The sequence below is a fragment of the Wolffia australiana genome, chromosome 6 (genome assembly GCF_029677425.1).
Source record: "Wolffia australiana isolate 7733 chromosome 6, ASM2967742v1".
Classification (NCBI taxonomy): Eukaryota; Viridiplantae; Streptophyta; class Magnoliopsida; order Alismatales; family Araceae; genus Wolffia; species Wolffia australiana.
Genome location: NC_135840.1, coordinates 18,050,635 through 18,067,127, shown reverse-complemented (window position 1 = coordinate 18,067,127; position 16,493 = coordinate 18,050,635). Strand labels below are relative to the sequence as shown.

The following is a 16,493-nucleotide window of genomic DNA, read 5'->3' as shown; positions in this document are numbered from 1 at the left end:
CCCTACTCTCACATTATCAAACAAGTCTAGTGAGAAAATAATTCAAGATTAGTGGCTGAACAGAATATGAAGGAGTAAAATGTCATTTAATTCAAGTGAATAATGCAATTAAAAAGATTATACAATTAAAAATATTATGCAATTAAAAAGATGCAGGATAAGTTGTAATTAAAAAGTATATAAAGGAGTGAAAGGTTCAAAAAGAGAAGAAAACTTGGTATTTAAATAAATCGAAAGGGGATCGAAATTCTTGCCAGGAGATTTTGAGGGATTCGGAGCGATGGAGGAGATCTTCGCTGGGATCGTTTGCATGATTCTTGTTTTTGGTCTTCTTCCATTGCTGTGGTGGAGGCGACGTCGAATTTCTCGAGAATCTGACGAGGATGAGGCACAAGTTCCTCTGGTGAAAGATCGTGCTCTGATTCTTTTTTCCCCCTTTTTTATAAAATTTCATGTTGACAGATTCTGGCTCGATAGTGGTTTTAAATTTTTATGCGTAGGGTTATATATTTTAATTGATTGGATTCTGCTGTTTTTACTGTGTTTGAAGTATCTGGCCGGAGGATTGAGAGGGGAATTATGCTTTTAAAATTAACGGGTTTGCAATGAAATTCTAACGTTGATGTGATTATGAGCTGTGAGAGCACTTCGTGTGTACCGCGATTTTGTATTCAGTCTTTCAAGAAAAAATATTGCGAAATGATAATCAAGGATCAGTTTCTCCGAATGATCTTTATAATTCTCTCGGTATCTTAATTGATGGAATTTTCACATCTGGCCCTCGTCAGGGAATTGCCTTCCTATACTTCTTGTAGTTATTTTATGTTTGCATACTCACTTACCCGATTATTTGCGGTATATCAAGCTTCCAAATTTCCCTTTGGATTTGCATTTTGATTATAATATTCTAGTAGGGTTACCACAGAATGACCAGTAACTTTTTGAGTTTGCTTCTTCCTCTTCCGGTAATTCGTTTTTGATCAATTCATATATTTGAACGGTTGAATTGAATTTGGAGAGAGATAAAATCTAATATTTTGACCTCTTGATTCTGGGAATTTTTTTTGTTCTTGAACACGGGAAGAATCAAACCGGTATGAAAATTCTATTTATCACTCTCTTCTGCTTTTCTCCAGAGGGAACAAGTAGTACGACATGGTGCAACCCGTAGGATGCGTCGGAGGCCCGCTGCTGCTGGTTCATCAAGTTCAACAAGTTCGTCAATGTCGGCAGTTCGATCACAAGGTATCGTTAATTGTTTTCTGTTGAAACTATCTGCGGTTATATATTTATGATAATAGTATTATGATGATATTTATCTCGATTCATTTCATTACTATTTACCAGTAGGATGGTTTCCTGCATTACAATTGAAAGTGACTTCACAAAATTTATTCTCATTATTGGCGTTCGTGAGATTGTTGGATCTCTCGTCTGTCAAATATTTGGCACTGAGCACTTTTCATCCCAGAAATGATCTGTCTTTCCTGCCTTCATTTTCTCATTAAAAACATGTTAGGTTAGGGTATTTTGTTTTTTGAAGAAAATTCTTAGAGTATTTTAATGTTATCTTAGAGTAGATGGCCACCTCCCTCCTCTTCCTCTGGGATCATCCTCCTTCCCCTATAGAAGCTTGTAGGCCTCTATCAGAGAATACCAATCAGTCATTGGAGTATTTTTGAATTTTATTTGGAGTTTTCATAGGGTAGTGGTTCCCCTCCCTCTCCCTCTCTGATCATCCTTGTCCCCCGACATAAGTTTGTATTCCTCTATCAGAGAATGCCCAATCAGCTTTTTGCAGGATATTTTATCCTTGTCCCTCGATTGAAGTTCATATTCCTCTATCATCGTGTGCAGCATATTTGCAATATAAGCCATAAATAAAAGGATGCTTGGGAACTAATAACAAGTGGTCCACCTACAATAACAAACATAAAACATAAAATATGTCCTGACTAAAACTACATTCTCTCCTTACCCACTCTCCAATCTCAATGCTGACGAATTTTCTGAAGTTTCAGATATCCCTGCTGATAGCGATGAGGATGACGATGATGCTGACGACTATGTTGCGAAGGCATCTGCTAAGAAAGGACGGAAGAAACAAGAAAGGGAGGCTCAACGTCAGGTGAAATATGGAATTCCTAATACTCTACTTAAATGATCGCTGAAGTCTAGTTTCAGGCTGAAGAAGCAGCTCGTGAGTCAAGAAGTCAGAAACGAGATTACTACGATGAGATGAGGAGAAGAAAGGATGAGGGGCGTGAAGCTGAAGAACGTCGGTTGGTCGGTGAAGGATCGCTGTTCTCTGGCATTGTAGCTTTTGTTTCTTACCCTATTGACTTGGACTATTGTCTGATGAGATGTAGGAAGAAGAAGCCCTAGCCAAAAAGCTTAAAGAGGAGGAAGCTGCAGAGCTAGATTTTGAGAAATGGAGAGGAGAATTTTCTGTTGATGATGAAGGCACAGCAGGAGAAGCTAATCAAGATGCAAGCCAGGACTTGGTTTCAGAATTTGTCGAATACATTAAGGTATTTTATTCAGCCCTTGTATCAGTTTCTTTCAACATATGTCTCTCACAATCAAGTGTTAGATGAACTTCATTTGCCAGAACTTTTATTCCGTCTCAGATTCTCAAAAAATCCTCATTAAGATGTTCTGTTAGTCGATATGCCCATTGACACAAAGTGATAGCTTTATCACACATCATGTAAAAGTTTGAGTTGTCTTGATTCACGTCTATTGTCAGAAAACTTAGTTTCTCTGGTTTTCCTTGTGAAATCATAGAAACCTTCTTTATTTTGTGGAAAAGTAACATGGCGTAATTGCTTGGTTCTTTCTTTCCTCGTCCTTCAATACAGGAGATGTTATTTAATTTGTGCTCATCCCTCAGTGAAATACCTTTTTTACAAGTGAAGCTAGAAGTTAGGATTTTAGAGACCGCCGCCACATTCACTACTAAGATCATTCACATTTTTTTCTACCCTTATCCATCAACGGATGATGATGCATGATTAGTTGAAACTTCTTTCTCTGAACACAGAGTCAGTTAATTTGTTCTTTAAAGCTTAATAAAGGCCGATATCCTGGAATCTGCTGTTTAAGATTTTATGCGTAATGATTAACATGAAATATTACTATGCGAGAAGCAGGGGTATTGTTATAATTATCTCTGTAAAGATTTCTATCCTTATATAAGTGTTGAGAACTGTCTAGCGTAACTGAGTTTTATTTTATCTTCATCGGACGGCCCAAGTTTCTGGGGGATAGGGTTCCACCTTCTGCTCCGCTCTTTTCTTTCCCTGCTTCTGTTCTTCATCGCTCTTTCTCTTTATCTTTCTCTTTCCCTCTCTTTCTCTTGCTTGTGCCCTCTATCTCCATCCGTTGCTGAGTTTAATACTTTGTATAATGTGTGGTTGCTTCTTTTGTAACTGTAGGAACAAAAATGTATCCCTCTTGAGGACCTTGCTGCAGAGTTCAAGATACGAACAAAGGTAATTAGTATATCTACTAGATTTTGAAGTTAGTCGTGGGTTGATAATTATTCTTCCTTTTGTCATGATTAGCACCCCAGTTGAAACAAAAGGACAACTGAGATTTTGAAGCATGATTATTTACGCTGAGATTCATGGAAAGCTTGGAACCTCGGCTTCAATTTCTCTTAATTAATCATCTATATTAGAAAAATAACATCCATATTTCTTTGGAAAAAGATATTTTCTTTTTCCCTCGTTCTAAAGGATCAGTCTCCTTTTCTTCTCAAATTACCAGCCTCATTTCTTACGAAAAAGTTCTTATCCTTTTTTTCTTCGCAATATGCTCTGTTGAATGATTGCATACTTGGTTCACTGCAGGATTGCATTGACCGTATAACTTCTCTAGAAAGCACCGGCAAGTCCTATTCTCTTAATCTGTTCATTTCTTAATCGTCGTCTCTTCCTGATTAAATATTTAACTATATTTTTTGAGCCGTTCCAGGTAGGCTTTCAGGTGTTATGGATGACAGAGGTAAATATATCTTCATATCTCCAGAGGAAATGAAGGCTGTAGCTGATTACATTAAAAGCATGGGCCGAGTCAGCATCTCTCACCTCGCTAGCAAGTCAAACCAGTTCATTGATTTGGACTCAAAACCCAAATTATTGGTTGATGATGGCATTCTAGCTTCTTAAGTTGGTAAGCATCTTCTAACATTTTCTTTCACCTAGTTTTATCCCCATGAAATTTAAACTTAAACAGCATTATCTTCATGGTAGATGCATGAGTGTGCACAAGAAGAACCATCGTGTTCTATTGATTTAATCAAGCTCAATCCATTTTCATGTAAGGTGATGATTTGGTAAACAATTCAAATTTGAAACAAAAACGAATCATCATGTTTTATGGGTAAAATAAGCTCAAACTATTCCAGAGATGGAGATGGTTTTGATAGTGGATGCAAGTTTTCAGCTTAGATGAATCATAAATGTTTTATGGGAGTGATTAAGGTTACTCTTCAAAGGGATGGAGATGCAATTGTTAGTAGACATAAATTTGCACCTGAGATGAATTATCGTGTTTTACATGAGTTGTAATGTTTGATCTTCTAGAGATGGAGATGGATTTGATGGTGAACGAAAATTTTCACCTGAGATGAATCATCATGTTTTATATGAATGATTGAGCTTAATCCTCTAGGGATGGAGATGAAATTAGGTAAATTTCACCTTTGATGAATCATGTTTTATGGGCAAATATTATTTATATGAATGATTGAGCTTAATCCTCTAGGGATGGAGATGAAATTAGGTAAATTTCACCTTTGATGAATCATGTTTTATGGCATGGAGATGGATTTCATCGCGGGCGAAAATTTGCACCTAAGTTGAATTGTCATATTTTATTAGATACATTCAATTTAACCTATTGATAGGATGGATATGGATTTAATGATAGATGTAAGTTTGCACCTAGATGAATTTTATCATGTTTGATGGGTATAACTAGGTTTAATACTTTGAGATTGATGTGATAGATTTGATGGTAGAAGAGAACTGGGGATAGTAAGTGGCGAGTAGGAAGACGAATTATTGAGTAAAAATAGGAACAAAAATTCATTGAGTGAGACAGTCCTTTGCACATTTTATTTGGTCTTCTTGGATGCCATCCTGTTAAAACATTCATAGACATCATGTATTCACAAAAGGACAACCGTCCAATATGTAAATCTAATCACTTTCTAAGGCTTCCTTGGGACTGTCTATCCTACATGCCCAGGTTGCTCAGAAAATCATCTGAAATGTGCATGTCAGCCAATTATCTATTTTTTCTTAATAAAGTTGTCAAACTTTGGATGATCGGGGCGACGGGAGGGGCCTGCTGCCCTCAGATCAAGGGAGGAAACCCTATAAGATCAGTAGAATAGTTCACTTTCTTTGGAATGTATAACCTGCATGCTCAGGTTGCTCAGAAAGTGACCTCAAATGTGCTTATCAGCCCATTCTCTATTTTTCCTCAATTAAGTTGTCAAACTTTGGATGATGGGAGGCGAGAGGACCGAGCAATGGAAGAAACCCTAGATAATCAGTAGAATAGTTTTTCTTCAAAAAAAAAAATCAGTAGAATAGTTCACTTCCATTCATGCAATATCTGCCCTAAAAGCAAGAGCTTGGAAAACGGGTGCCAGCAGTTCGATTGAAACTCGGAATGAGTTTGGTGAATACTTGGGCTTTTGGTAATGTTAATGGAAAGGAGCGGGTTCTTCTTTATCAGAAAATCAAAAGAAAAAGTGGTTCCGGCTACTCTTTCTAGATGTTATTTCCGATATCCTGGACTCGAGAAAGGTTCTGTATAAGATCATTGCAATTTTACATTAAACTCCCTGAGAAAGTTGGGAATGACATTTTTAACCCTGCAGTTTGACAGAAATACTGATTTATCTTTAAATATTTTTTGTTTCATTCATCAAGCCTATGGTTAGCTTGTCACTCACTGTCTGAATCGGTCCTTGCAGGTTGAGCTTGAGGTAGCGAAGGAATCCACTTGACCTCCGATAACCCAACAAGATTTCAATGAATGGCAATGTAAAGTGTTCCTGCTTAGTCATATAATTCCAGTTTAATTCTACATGTTTATGACTACATATAACATCGGGTGTAAATCAACGACTCAGTTTCGACAGGATTTTGTTCGCCGTTTAAGCTGAAAATATAAGTTTTTATCTGTAATTCCTGTGCTCAGATTTTCTCATTTGCCAGAAACCATAACTGTCTCTAATAAATTGGTATCAAGCTTTGTCTATTTTGGTTCATAGCCATAACATGTACACTATTTTCTTTAAGCATTGCAATTTTTTTTGAAGGAACTTTAAGCATTTCAATTAAGTCTAAAATATTCATCATCCATACAATGTCTATGAAAGCATCTCCACTGGGCACATCTATCATATTCTGATTATTTTCATTCAGCCTTCATAAGAGACTTCCGAGCATACTCTCTGGTTCTAGGTTTTCAAATTGATTCTTGAGCTCCATGCAAAAATATTGGGTTTGCATTACTACTAATGCTAGTTTTAAATTTATTATGAATAGGCATTCCCGTTTCACTCCAGCAACTTAGGGAAAAAATCTCTATAACAGTATTTATATTTCCCATAAAATGCCTTAATGTTCACTAGCTCCTCTGGCATTTTTCATAATGTAGATATATTTCATGATCTTGAGAAATTATTCTAGATTGCTTACATGTTCTTCATGAATCAATCTTAAGTGTAAGGTTGCACTTAGTGTTTGCTCGTCCGATATAGTCTGATATCTGATATTTGATATCAGGCAACTGATATCTGATATCCAGCAAAAAATGAGGCAATTTCAAAGACTGGATATCTGATATCGGATGGCTTTCGAATATCCACTCGATATTGGATATTGCATGGTTATTGAATATCCACCCGATACTGGAAGTCGGACGGATATTGGATATCCTTCTGGATGTTTAAACCAATATCCTAGGCTTCTAGACGGGGAAGATGATGGTACAGGATATCAAATCTGATGTTCGATAACAAAATTCGATATCTGGATATCGGATATCAAAATCCCTACCAAAAATTGATATCCGGACAACGACATCCTGTATCCGAATACTGGTTTTAAAAACGAGCACATAATGTGCCATAAGGAAAAAAATATTAAGTTTACAACAATTGATAAGCCTAAAATTTTGTATGTAAAACATGTCGTTATTTTTGCTTTTTGATGTGCAATAAAATATAATAGCCCTTAATCACTAAATACTATGTATAGAGCAACCACCGGGAGGCATTCTGTAAGAATTTTAATCCTATTTCAAATGAATTAATTCAAGAATGAATTACTTTTGCATTTAATGGGCCTTAATTGTGTTTTATTTTGTACATAATTAATCAAAATTAAAGAAAAGCATAATTTTGATCTCAATATTTTCGGTCAAGACACTCTAGGTAGGATAATTTTGATTCTTATATCACATAAATTAGGATTACCAATATTCCAATCAAGATGATTTATGAAGACAATTTTTATGTATTAAAATTGGGAATTAATAATCAAAAAAGGAATTTTTAAAATTGGACTTGAAGATAGACGAATTTTTTGATGAAAATTTGGATTTAGGTTTTTTATTTATTGAATTGAATTTTCAGCAATCAATTTCTAAATCTAGAGAGAGAAAGTGGATGAATTAACCTAGAGAGAGAAAGTAGAAGAATTTTTAAAGAAAAAGTGATTAAAGATGAAATTTGACCCTAATCTAGAGATCTCAAATGCAAAATGGGATGAAAATCAATTTAGAACTAAGGATTAAGAGGCAGATCTTGAATCAAAATCAAATTGCAATGCTAACCACCATTCAAATCAACTTCAAGGGCATGTACATTTTGCCCATGCCTTGGCGTTTTAGAATTTTTCAAGAAGAAGTTTAAACAGTAAAGTTAAAACTTACAACTTTGAATAATGAACCAAGATTTGTCGACTTCAAAAGCCGCACCTGTGTCCTTCCTGGTCAATTTCTTGGAGGAGAGCTTCCAAAGTCAATTTCCCCTTCTTCCCGACCTCCATTTAAAAATCAGCCCTATGGATCGTAGAAAGTGAAAAGACAAATGTATCCTCAAAATTTGAGCCCAATTGGATGGCTAGATCTCAAGATATTGCCATTCTACTGGCGATTGATCTTACACATTGGACATTTTATTTCTCCTCGGCGAAAATACGAAATGCTCTTTTTTTTCTGATTCGTCAACTTGATTTCTCTGTCCTCAGATGGCATTCTGACACGTCTTTGCGTGCTTCCACAGACCGCAATCATCGCTGTAAGATAGAGACAAAAATATTCTTTTTGTGTGTCTGAGATTGCGCCACGTTGTCTTGCGTCAGCACCTATTTAAAAAATAATAAGAAAATGACGAAGCCTTTTTGATAAAAATCATTACATGTGGTTATCGATTGCCGCATGCAATCAATGCATGCGACAAATCGATTCCGCGTGTTTTAAAATTGAGTAGGAATATTCTCATTTCATAAATGCACGCAGAGATCGATTCTTTGCGTGCATTTATTGCACGAAAAAACAATAAATGAAAAATGACAAACTTACCTTTTCCTTGCCGTCCGTGCCATTATGGCATCGCGCATTGCGATGCCATTATGAGTCAATAACTGCTTATTTTGGTGCTTCCAATCATTCGCTCGAATTTTCGGGTGAATGATGTGGACGTCACAAATTTAATTAAAAAATCCTCTTTTAAAATACTAGATAAATCATAAAATATATTATTTTAATTCTAAAAATCATTTCTTGGCTAAATAATGGTCATAAAATTATAAAAAATATAGAAAAATTCCATAAAAATTAGTAAAATCCATAACAAGCTCCAGCCAAGTATTTTATGCCCTTCAAAAAAAAATTATTCAATGCACTGAGGTGAAATGCCATATAAATACACTAAAATATTAAAAATAATCATAAAATCATAGTTCATGTCATTTATGTCCATTTATGTATGATAGCATGCAAATATGGCCAATAAAACACATATATGTAATGTAATATTTATCTATTTAACATTATAGTTTGCAAGTTATCAACAACATTGAATACTTCTGAACATATTTGTGTTCGAACAATCCAATGTGAAATATGTATGACAGGTTTATATTGGGCCCAGTGGTTCATGTAGTCTACCTCATTTTGTACCTGGCCAGACAAGCACATAATATTAAATTAAGTATTAATTCAAAACCTTTAAGAATAATTAATAAATGCTAAAATAATTTAGATATATAGCTCCTGGTAGCTTAGATTCACATAATAAATTATTTTAAATATATTTATTTTGTATGCTGGATATAAAAAACAATATTTGATATTGCCATCCAACCCTTGAGACGAAGAGGGATGTCAATATTGGGATGGATAATGATATTGGATATTGGTATTGTAGCAACCGATATCTGATATTGTCCTACAATATCCAGGTCCTCGGTAGAGATGGATATCAAATAGCCCATTTCCAAGATCTGGTTCAACATTCGTCCCGACATCTTCATCTGATATTGGTCTTGGGACATCTGAACGCTAGTTGCATTTGGCCAGGATTATCGACAATTAAGTCGAATCCTTCTCTATGGGCACATTTGCTTTAGCCATGGAATATGGTGAATATCAATGAAATGGACTATATCTATTATTTTATATAGATCATTTTAGGCACAGCCATTTCAACAATTTCAACAATCATAGTGTGGGCATTTAATATCATATAGAGAGTTTTGAAACACCCAAACTTTATCACTAATAAAGCATGGTTTATATAAAAGCAAAAGTTCATTTCATTTTTTTATTTGAAGATGAGAAAACATATATTTTGTTAAGGGTTTATTTGATGAATGAATCTAATTAACATGTGAAATTCTTTTGAACAGAGAACTTGAGATGGCTATCTTAGCAAACCATGGTGTTAAAAGTACATGTGATTTCACTTTTGATATTGCTAGGATGTGAGAAAGTTTAGGCTCACCTCCTAGCCTCTCTAAATTCTTTCTTGTCAAGGACCATATTAAGATTAATATTTTACCTCTATAATCAAGGGAGAATTCTAGATATTTGGTAGAGACAAGTATCAAAAAGCAGTTAAATCCCTGGAAATTGGCATCATTTTTGAGGGAGAGTTCTTGATAACACAATCTAAAAAAAATCAAATTTCCAGATAACTATATCAAAAGTCTGTATTGAGATGTATAGCAGTGTAAGATATCAGTAAGCACCATTACCATGTATAATACAACTGATATCCAACACCGTTATTGGATGATGTTAGTCAATAAGATTGGGGTTAGTATCATGTTCAGGGTATCTATGAGGAAATTGGCTATCAGTTTTTCTATGGATGTCAGTATCGTATATTATTATGGATATCAGTATCTGCTTGGTACATCAGTATAATTTTATGACTATTTGTTCAAGTCTTGAGGTTATTAGCATGCATCACAACATAAGTTTCAGTAAAGTTATTACCTTATATTCTATTGTAATTAATGCTCAAATCTGGAGGTTTTTGAGCACGGAAGGTGGAAACTTCATCAGTCAGTGGCCAAATAAAAATTTACATTCTGAAACATGATTTATGCAGCCACTAACCTTTTCTGGAGGGCAAGTGTTTTCTATGAAAGCCTTCATATTTTAAGGAGCACCATATTAGAGCTAGATTCAGTCTATTATAACTATGTGTTTCGTGTAAATTCAAAAGTATCAATCTTTTACCTTTTGGATAAACCCTGAAGGTCTTTCAAATATAGATAAGAATATACAGTATAAACAATGATACCATTATCCAAAATGATATCCAATACCAGACATGATATCCGTAACTGGTTGTAGATTGTTCAGGAATCAGATATAGTGGATACTTGTATAGTGTGACGATATCAGTATTGATAAACGATCCTTACGACGTGCATTGGTTGATTAGAGATCACTCATTTATGTTAGAGATTTAAGCATTATATGGAAAATAAAGTAAAAATGATTTACATAGAGTGAAGGAAGATGGAAATTACATCAAAATAGGATAAACATTTATGTTGATGGGTCTGCTCAAAGCATGAGAAATAAATTCATTTAGTCAGCTTTGAGATTGGCGTAATAACACTTGATTTTTCCCCTCTTAAATATCTAGCTTTATCTAAAACTGATGTGAGTAGTCTCATACTCCAATCTTATGTAATTTCTTATCTGATAAATTAATTTCAGTTAAATGTTGATTTCAACGTAAAGAAACGTTTGACTCTGGAAAGTATGAATCAAGAATGCTAAAAACAAATAATACACCTTTATATTCATAGATGATTTCCAGAATTATTTTTTTCACATTCTGATTCCAATGGAGAAGAAAGATTATGGAAGCAAAAAGGTAAATTCTATTGTAATTTCAATAACATGTCATATTGCTAATGTTGGACCGTGTTTCCCTATTGGGCTACTTTCTTCCTCTCTCCCTTTCTCTCTAGTGGGCCTAGCCCACTAGCATGCCCTTTCCTATTTAATCCCCCCCTCTCACCTTCGTGAAACTCATGGCAAATTAACCCTAAATTCCTACACGGCGCCTCTCTCTCTCTCTCTCTCTCTCGGCAATCACTCTTCCTCATCGAACATGGTATCAGAGCGCACCTTCTCCGCCCTGCATCACCTCTGAGAGCTCACCTGCGCCGCCTGCCGTCCTCGCCATCACCCTGCCCTGCCGCCGCTTGCAGCTGCCGTCCGCGGCCCTACCTGCGCCGTCCGCTGCCCTACCTGCGCCGCCGATCTGCGGCCCTACCTGCGCCGCCCGCCGTCTGAGGATCGCGGCCCCTCTGCCGCCGCCATCTGCCGCCGGCGCCGTCTGCGGCCACCGCCGCCGTCTGAGGATCGCGGCCCCTCTGCCGCCGCTGCCGCGCTCGCCGCCGCCTCCATCGTCTCCACCGCCCCTGCCGTGGTATCGCGCTCTGCCGTCGGCATCTGCCGCCGGCGCCGCTCGCGCTTGCTGTCGGCGATCCGCTGCCTACCTCCGCCGCCATCCGCGGCCCTCGCTTGCCGCTGCCGCTGCCGCGCGTCTGCATTGCCGCTGACCTGCCTTGCCGCGCGCCCGCGGTCTCACCGCTGCTGCCCGCGCGCAGCAGCCGTCGCCCGCTGCGCCGCCGCTGCCGCGGTCTTGCTGCTGCCTTGCCGCCATCCGCGGCCCCTGCCTATCCGCTGCCGCCAGCCTTGCCGCTGCCGCCATCCGCGGCCCGCCATCCGCTGCCGGCATCTCGCACGGCCGTCTCATGGGTGATTCTTCATCTTCCGACATCACTCAGACTTCGCAGCATGTCCAATCGGGAAAGCATTCCATTGTAAGTGCCCTGGCCAAGCCGGCCTACACGTTCGACGGGTCCAATTATGGGCCGTGGAGGGGTGCCTTCCTGGAGTTTCTCAATGCCCACGGGCTGCGACATCATCTGACTGACCCTCCGCCGACGGAGTCCGACAGGGACTACTTGGAGTGGAGCCGACTGGAATCAGCAGTCTGTTCATGGCTTATCTCGAGTGTCACAACTCAGATCATGGAGCCCCTCAGCATGACTCGCCCGGCCCGTGCTCTGTGGCTCAAGTTGGAGACGATGTACGCCAACAAGAGCAATGTCAGCCGGACAGTCCGGTTATATGAGGAGCTCTTTGCGTGTCGCCAGGGGACCCGGACTCTCCAGAACTACTATGGGTCGGTCGATGCTATTTTTACCAACCTTGAGGTCTATCAACCACTGGTCTTAGATCTTGACACTCTTCGACGGTACCGTGATGAGCTACGGGCAGGAGCGTTCCTTAGTGGGCTACGCCCAGAGCTAGCTGACATGATTCGAGGTCAGGTACTTGGGGGATCTCGAGTATTACCTACTGAGGAGATTTTTGCAGCCGCACTTCGAGTGCAGGACAGCCTGCCCTCTTCCCAGTCCTCGAAGTCCCTCGAGACTTCCGCTCTCATTGCATCAGGCGGGGCATCCAGGCCTTCTGGAAAGGGTGCATCGTCTGGGAGGACTCGGACTTCCTACCCGCCATGCAAGTACTGCGGGAAGGCGTCGCACCCGTCCGAGAAGTGCTGGAAGGAGTTCGGGAAGCCTGCCTGGGCTATGGCAGTCTCTGGAGCTAAGACATTCCCGTCCTCGTCACCGGCTGACGGCTCCCCAGCTACTCCCGTATCTTCGGGCACGGTAAGCCTCACCCTATCTCCTTCAGAGCTGGCCTACATTCAGGCGTCCCGCGCCTCCTCGCTCTGCTCGACGTCGGGACCATCGGCCAGTCTTGCGGCACTGACGAGCAGCCTAGCGCCCCAGGCTGGAGGGCGACGATCATCTCCAGGTACGCCATCTACCTCAACCTCTCCTCATACTTCTTGGATTATTGACTCGGGGGCATCCTCCCACATGACCGGCTTTCCCTCTATCCTTACCTCGTTTCGGCCTGACACCTCTATCCCTGACGTCCGTATTGCTGACGGTCGTTCCTGTCCTGTCCTTGGCACTGACCAGTCCCATGCCACCCCTTCCCTGCCTCTGCAGCAAGTGTTGTACATTCCTGGCTTTCCTGCCAACTTGCTGTCCATCAGTGCCATCACTAAAGCCCTTCACTGTGGTGTGTTTTTCTACCCTCATCACTGCGTCTTCCAGGACCTCGCCACGGGCCGGAGGATTGGACTGGGCCGTGAGAACAAGAGTGGCATCTACGAGCTGGTGGCTGACTCTCCTTCGTCGGGACTTCAAGCCCTTTTTGCACTTTCTGCTTCCCCTAGTTCCCTTAATGACTCTTTTTTGTGGCACTGCCGCTTGGGGCATCCAAGTTTTGGCAAACTTAAAGAAACTTTACCATGGCTCCAACTGTCTGAGTTTCAGTGTGAGTCATGTGAACTCGGGAAGCATCATAGATCCTCGTACCCGTCACGTCGAGGTCCACCTACTCATCGCCCATTTGACTTGATTCATTGTGACGTTTGGGGACCGGCACCGCATCCCTCCCCTACAGGCGGCAAGTACTACATGGTGTTTGTTGATGATTACACCCGGGCCAGCTGGACGTACATCTTGAAGAGCCGGCGGGATGTCCTGCCTCGTGTCCAGCACTTTCTCAGTGAGATCCGTACCCAATATGACACGGTGATCAAAGTCCTTCGCACGGATAATGCACTTGAGTTCACTCAGCGGGCACTTGAGGAACTCTGTCTTGCCCATGGCATAGTCCATCAGACTACTTGCCCGTACACTTCGCAGCAGAACGGCGTTGCAGAACGTAAGCATCGCCATATCCTCGACATGGTGCGCACCCTGCTACTTGCTATGACGGTTCCCCAGTATCTCTGGTGTGAGGCCGTGTTGACTGCTACCTACCTAGTGAACCGTCTTCCCTCTGCTGCTCTCGGAGGTGCCATTCCTCTTCAGCGCTTGATTCCTGAGGCGGATATCTTCTCCCTGCCGCCACGCGTGTTTGGGTGCACTGCATTTGTCCAGGATCATACCCCCGGTCTATCCAAGCTGGCTCCCCGTGCTCAGAAGGGCGTGTTTGTGGGTTACTCCCGGACTCAGAAGGGCTACCGTGTGTACTTTCCGGATCGTCACCAGTACGTTACTTCGGCCGATGTGACCTTTCACGAGGATGTACCCTACTTTGCTTCTCCTCAGCCTGCTGGTGAACCCGTCTCACCAACCCTGCCCCCTGCCTTCCCTACCCCCATTGCTGCCTCACCTGAGATGTCCCCTGCGGGGTCACCTGATGAGTCTCCTGCTGTATCGCCTACTCCGGAGTCTCCTTCCCTGCCTGTGCCCTTATCCCCTGCTCCCTCCTTGTCTGACCCTCCTTCTCCCTCTTCCTCCCTGTCCCGGCCTCCCTCTGATCTAGATTTACCCATTGCCCTTCGCAAGGGTACTCGGCAGTGTACGCAGCATCCCATTGCCCATCACGTCTCCCCTGCCCGCCTTTCTCCCTCCTATCAGTCCTTTGCCCTTGCCGTTCTAACCGAGTCAATTCCCAAGTCGTATGTTGAGGCGTTGCAGGTTCCGGCGTGGAAAGCGGCGATGGACTTGGAGTATGCCGCATTCATCCAGCGGGAGACCTGGACCTTGGTTCCTCGGCCGACCACTGCCAACGTGGTTTCCTGCAAGTGGGTGTACTCCCTTAAGTACAACCCTGATGGCTCCATTGCACGCTACAAAGCGCGCCTCGTGGCTCGTGGCTTCTCGCAGGCCTATGGTCTTGACTATCATGAGACCTTTTCCCCTGTGGCGCGCCTCAGCTCCATCCGCGTCCTTTTCTCCGTCGCCCTGGCTCAGGACTGGCCCCTTCATCAGCTGGACGTGTCCAATGCCTTCCTTTACGGAGACCTTGATGCGCAGGTGTTCATGGAGCAACCTCCTGGGTATGTTGCTCAGGGGGAGTCGTCTGAGGTGTGTCTCCTCAAGAAGGCTATCTATGGGCTGAAACAAAGCCCGCGTGCGTGGTTTCACAAGTTCTCCCAGCTGCTGCTTTCATTTGGCTTCGTCTCCACCGTCTCTGATCCCACTGTCATGCGGAAACGCACCCCGCATGGATGTGTTGTCCTGGCCGTGTACGTTGATGACATCATCATCACGGGCAGTGACGATGCTGAGGTTGCTGCGACCAAGGCATATCTGGCTCATCACTTCGTCACGCGCGATTTGTCTCCACCCAGGTACTTCCTCGGACTTGAGATTGCTTATCGTCAGGGGCAGATATCCATATGCCAGAGGAAGTATGCGCTTGATCTACTGGAGGAGACGGGGACATTGGGATGCAAGCCGGCTTCCTCACCCATGGAGCGGAATGTCGACTGGTGGGACGATGCTACGGCACTTCTTCAGGACGCAGGACTCTACCGCCGACTTGTGGGGAAATTGATCTACCTCACTGTGACTCGTCCGGACATCTCCTATGCGGTTAGTGTCTTGAGTCAGTTTATGCAGGCTCCTCGCACTATCCATCTGGAAGGTGTTTATCGGGTTTTGGCATACATTAAGAGAGCTCCGGGGAAGGGCCTCTTATATCAGCGACAGGGTCATCTACGTATCGAGGCCTACTCTGACTCTGGATTCGCCGGTGACAAGGAGGACCGGAAGTCACATGGCGGCTATGCCACCTATGTTGGAGGTAACCTGGTCACATGGCGATCTCAGAAGCAGTCTATTGTGTCTCGCTCCAGTGCTGAAGCTGAATATCGAGCCATGGCAGATACTACGGCAGAGATGTTATGGCTGCGCTCTCTCCTCACTGAGCTTGGCTTCTCACCAGGAGAGCCCATGCAGATGTACTGTGATAACATAGCTGCTACCTTCATCGCCAGCAATGCTACGTTTCATATGAGGACGAAGCATATTGAGATCGACTGCCATTTCATCCGACAGTACGTCGTGAACGGTACCATCTGTACCCCACACGTCGCGTCCGCACACCAGTTGGCA

The 16,493-nt window shown here is 41.9% G+C and overlaps 1 protein-coding gene across 2 annotated transcripts; it reads left to right on the top strand.

Annotated features, from left to right (window-relative positions):
* The first annotated feature begins 205 nt into the window (after window positions 1-205).
* On the top strand, window positions 206-6,206 carry LOC144704664 (DDRGK domain protein). 2 transcript variants are annotated; one of them, XM_078577162.1, is made up of 9 exons: window positions 206-403; window positions 1,137-1,245; window positions 2,022-2,128; window positions 2,185-2,286; window positions 2,370-2,531; window positions 3,438-3,494; window positions 3,855-3,891; window positions 3,979-4,176; window positions 5,993-6,206. In XM_078577162.1, the coding sequence occupies exons 1-8, from the start codon at window positions 281-283 to the stop codon at window positions 4,170-4,172; spliced, it is 891 nt and encodes a 296-aa protein (XP_078433288.1). In that variant the 5' UTR covers window positions 206-280; the 3' UTR covers window positions 4,173-4,176; window positions 5,993-6,206. The 2 variants fall into 2 exon arrangements, with proteins under 2 accessions (XP_078433288.1, XP_078433287.1); XM_078577161.1 differs by having other exon boundaries at window positions 2,016-2,128.
* The last annotated feature ends 10,287 nt before the right edge of the window (window positions 6,207-16,493 follow it).